General features: G+C 38.1%; 1 protein-coding gene across 1 annotated transcript; it reads right to left on the bottom strand.

The window, feature by feature from the left end:
* Positions 1 to 3,302: 3,302 nt before the first annotated feature.
* LOC113315822 lies at positions 3,303 to 4,229 on the bottom strand. The gene has a single exon (XM_026564073.1). The coding sequence runs from the start codon at positions 4,227 to 4,229 to the stop codon at positions 3,303 to 3,305; it is 927 nt and encodes a 308-aa protein (XP_026419858.1).
* Between the last annotated feature and the right edge of the window lie 337 nt (positions 4,230 to 4,566).

Here is a 4,566-nt window from a genome sequence, read left to right as displayed (position 1 = left end):
ATTTATGAGATACTCCATGAGCATCAGATGAATACCCTAGAACGTGGTTTCCATGTAACAGATACTCCAGACACTATATGTGAGATTCATATATGAACCACATGATGAGACGACATATTACAAATGCAACTCCAACTAAAGAGAGATTTGGGAAGAACAGCAAAATCAAATGTCCTGTTTCTAAGTGCTGTCCAATTTACATGGTCTTTATGTTCAACACAGAAAACAATCATCATTGAGACGGATAAAAACAAAACTAAGCATAAAAACCCTTGGCTGTGCTAGAAACTACATGCAATCAAAATAATGGTACACCTTCAGTTAAATTTGGTGTTAGCTCATATTTTCAGAATTATACCTTGCCATGGTTCACAAATTTAGTCGGGTTTCTTGAGCTGCCAGTTCCACTAAGTGGATCATATGAAATGCTTCTTTGAGACTGAAGTGCAGTACCATTGTCCATCTCAAATGTGCTGGTGGTACACCAGAAATCCTCCAATATGCTGGGTTTTCTAACAGGCTGGCGCTGATCTCTTAGTCCCTTCCCTGGCTCGCCCATGGAAATAAAATGTGCAGGCAGACATTAGCATCCAAGGCAACTTCTGCTCTGTAGCAAATCAGCTAAAGAGATGATTAGTACCAGTATCAACCGTTGGCTACTTCTAGAGGTTAGGACTTCTGACTGTAATTTACCTGACGAGAAAAAAAAGTAAGAGCAAAAGATACTTCCCAAGCAATCATGGTGCTGAAAATCTATACAAACAATAATATGGTGTGATTAACAAGAGAAGTATATGATCATACTCTAGATTATAATCCAAGAAGGTTTGGGACTCCCAGACTTAAATTGGCAGTATCTTCGAGCCATATGTATCCATCAATACACGGTTAAGGATTCATAATCAGCTGTGAAGTGTCTCTCAAGTCAGGTTGTTCGATCTTACATCACAATTAAGAAGATGAACTTTGGGTAAAATAGGATATTCACTTACTGGTCGATATAAAACACCACTCCGAAAAGCACCAGTACAAGCGTTCTTTAGAGTATACTTCCATCCTCAGTAATAGGTTTATAACTAAGTAAGCCTGAACATGCAAACACATTCCCTTACTGACTACAGATGTCTGCTTGGGACTGTGATAGTCCCCATAAGTGGGACCACCACCCAGTGGCATGTTGGCAACAGAAGCAGAATCCCGTATTTCTTCTAAAGAATCTCTTAATTGTTCCAGAGCAACTAGAAAGAATCTCTGTAAGCAGAAAGAATTCAGTTCATATGTAGTGTAGGATACCTATCCAGAAATTTTCGCAACTGAACCCTGTATGATGGAATCATCAAAGATTTGATCTTGTTTGTAACTCGCTAGAGGCCCGAGAAACAAAGAGAAAATGTGTAGGATTAATGAAATTATACATATAACTGAAGAAGGAAACTTAATACCCGAAAACAATTTCGTATTAGTTCCAAAGCAAGGAACATTATGTTGATTGGTACTAACACATTTTTTCAATTTAAATGGGAAAAACAATATATTGATGAAATCTTACAAGGTAAGCAAGGATACAATGGCAATGAACTTAAAAATCACAAGAAAAAACACATGCTCACATAGATAAGATCAACAGATAGAGATCAGGACTTAGATATTGAAAAAAGCTTACAAGGAACTCGGGAAATGAGAAAGTACTCTCAGTTAACCACATTGAAAGAGCTTTATTTGTACTTCAAAAGCAAGCATGGGTTGACTTGAGTTATCACCTAAGCAACCTCATTTTTCCCTGAATTGAAGAATTCGTTGTTGCGAGTCTTGCAACGTTACCACACCACCTAATGGCAGCAGAAAGAGCATCTCTTCCAACACTTAATGATATTATCAATACCATCTACTCACTGCTTATAGTAGATGGGAAATAGTTTCAGGTTTCAGAAACAAACCTACAATGAGGAAGGAGGTGAGTCTCTATCTCACTCACCCTGCAGCAATTTAAGCAACCATTTAGATCTTCTTCGATAAAGATTATCCATGGTGAGAAGTCATTTGTGTTGAACTGAACCAACTATAAGAAAACCCTAATTTTATGCGACCAAGCACACGACCATACACTTAAGTTCGCTAAAGGTTTATCCTTTTCCCATTTAAAGTTATTTCTTCTGCGAGAAAGCTGTCCTGTCGTCCAGCTACATGATTTGTGTTGGGATATTCTTCTGCCAAATCCAAGGTTCCACGAACCACCAATTTGAATACACCGAATACACATTGCTTAATGGTCTTTCATTTAGTACCATATTGTGCATACATTTCGATATTTGGGTAACCAACTGCCAAGAAATTTGTCCCAACCCATTTGCCTCCCCACTCAAATGCTCATGAATGCTCTTTTCCCATATTGTTGTGTCCTCATTGAAACGATTGACGCAGTTGTAAATACCCTCACATAAGCGTCAACAGTTTGCACCTTCAGACTTCTCGTGATCGTTATGATTTGTAATCGTATGCTGATGCAATTGATTACCGCCAAAATGAGTCTCTCTCCTGAATACCCACCACCATTTGTGATGACAGCCTTATTTATGCTTCTCAGCGATTTAATTCCAAGCCCACCTTTCCCAGAGCAATAGAAAGCTCTTTCCATGCCGCAAGATGAAGTTTCCTTGGTTTCATTGGAATCCCATAAGAAGTTCATGGAAATCTTTGTAGCTTTGTAATCACATCTAACGGAGCAACAAAAAGTGGGAGCAGGTAAATGGGTATGCTTGCGAACACACTTTTGACAAGAGTTAACTTAACCATTCAATTCATGGTGGATCTTTTCAGCTGAGCCAGCTTCCCTCTGTACTTTCGATAATGCCATCCAGTTTGCCGACATTGTGAGCCTTATCACCATGAATGACCTAGATAACCAGCTGGAACTAGAATTGAAGTTAGATTCTTGAGTTTACTTGCTCCGACTACTCGAAACATAGAGAGATCAAATCAAAAAAGAATAAAACATACTCCATGTAATCAATTTGGTCCAGTAAAGCATTAAGAAATACTAGTTTATCATCTGCAATTGAGTACTAACACATGTTCTTCAAAGAATACTCACAAAGACAATCATTAAAACAGCATTGATGTATCTTTTCACAGATCAAAATTCGACCACTAATCATTTTAAAATTCATATAGGATTAAACCAACTGCGAAGAGTATAAAGCGACATCAAATCCACAACCATACCTAGACCAGCCTTTGAAATACAAAATGGTTGCTACGCCTACAGAACAACTACAAAGATTTTAACAGTTTGGATCACCCAACTAATTCTTGACACAGCATTTCATCCTCCTTGACTGATATTTCATAGCACACTTCTTCAGAATCTCCAGTAGCTCATCCCAACCCTCATGCATTACTGTCAAATCACATTCATTGGGAAGGGAAGACACATTAAATTCCTTATTAGATAGGGGATCAAAAAACTCCGGAAAAACATCAAGCAACATTTCAACATAATCATCCAAAGAACGTCCAAGCTTCTTCATCTCTTCTTCCTCCTCCTCTATTTCCTTCAAAAACAATATCGCAGAAACCCTTTGCACCATTATTCCATAATCTATCGCCAATTTTTTAATAGTATAAACTTCAGGATTCTCCTTATGCAATTTATACATTTCATCTTTCAAGGCATCATCGAACACCTCTTCAACCATCCCAAACTCACCTCCTTCATTCAAGGAAGAAGACGACAATGTTGAAGAAGTCCTCGAGGAATTCCCAGATGTTTTTTTCCCATTAACTTGTTGTTCTTTAGTCAATCCATTTGACCTTGATAAAATAGAATCCCAATAAGTGTCACCACGAACTTGTTTATCCTCTATTCTTCTTGAGAGTTTCAAAGAGACCATCTCATTAGAACGTTCACCAGTTAATTCAGTAGGAAATGAAAAAACAGAATCGAAATCTGGGTCACTTGACGATCCAAAATTTTCCCATGAATCATGCTCGCTTGCAGTATCAATGTAGGGATTACCAGAAGAAATTGTTGAGCAGTTTCTCCATGGAATCGAAGATCTGGTAGTGAATGGTGATATCGAAGAGATTCGAGAGACAATTCGATGAAGGTTTTGCATCGCAGCTTGTAGCACACGGGGAAAGGTTAAGGTTTTGCTTGGACCCTCGATAGATACTGCGAAACGAACAGCAGAAGTCGTGCGAGTCACCCACAAACCCGGATATTTTAGCATATGTGGAACCAATATCCCTCTCTTTTTTTCTTTTTTCTTTTTTTTTTTGGGAAAATTAGGCTAAGGCCCACCCATGGAGAACCCATAATATGAGGTCCCTAGTTAAAAGAGTTTTAAAATCAGGCCCCTAATTAAAAATAAATTTTAATACAGGTCGAAATGACCAGAACGATCTTCACTATATAACTATCTAACCTAGGTTTTCTCTCAAACAGACACATTCATTTTCATTTTAGGAGAGAGAAACCGGATGTCACCTGAGAAACCTTCCGATCGAGAATTGCAGAGAAATTTTTTTTCCAGATCGAACCGAAAACAAAATTCACATTCAGAATCG

The sequence above is a fragment of the Papaver somniferum genome, chromosome 10, assembly GCF_003573695.1.
Source record: "Papaver somniferum cultivar HN1 chromosome 10, ASM357369v1, whole genome shotgun sequence".
Taxonomy (NCBI): domain Eukaryota; kingdom Viridiplantae; phylum Streptophyta; class Magnoliopsida; order Ranunculales; family Papaveraceae; genus Papaver; species Papaver somniferum.
Note: the sequence above shows the minus strand (reverse complement) of the source record. Positions and strands in the feature narration are given on the sequence as shown.

What these genes read in the sequence shown, in the direction of transcription:
- LOC113315822 (XM_026564073.1), bottom strand. Translation starts at nt 4,229, where the DNA reads ATGCTAAAATATCCGGGTTTGTGGGTGACTCGCACGACTTCTGCTGTT.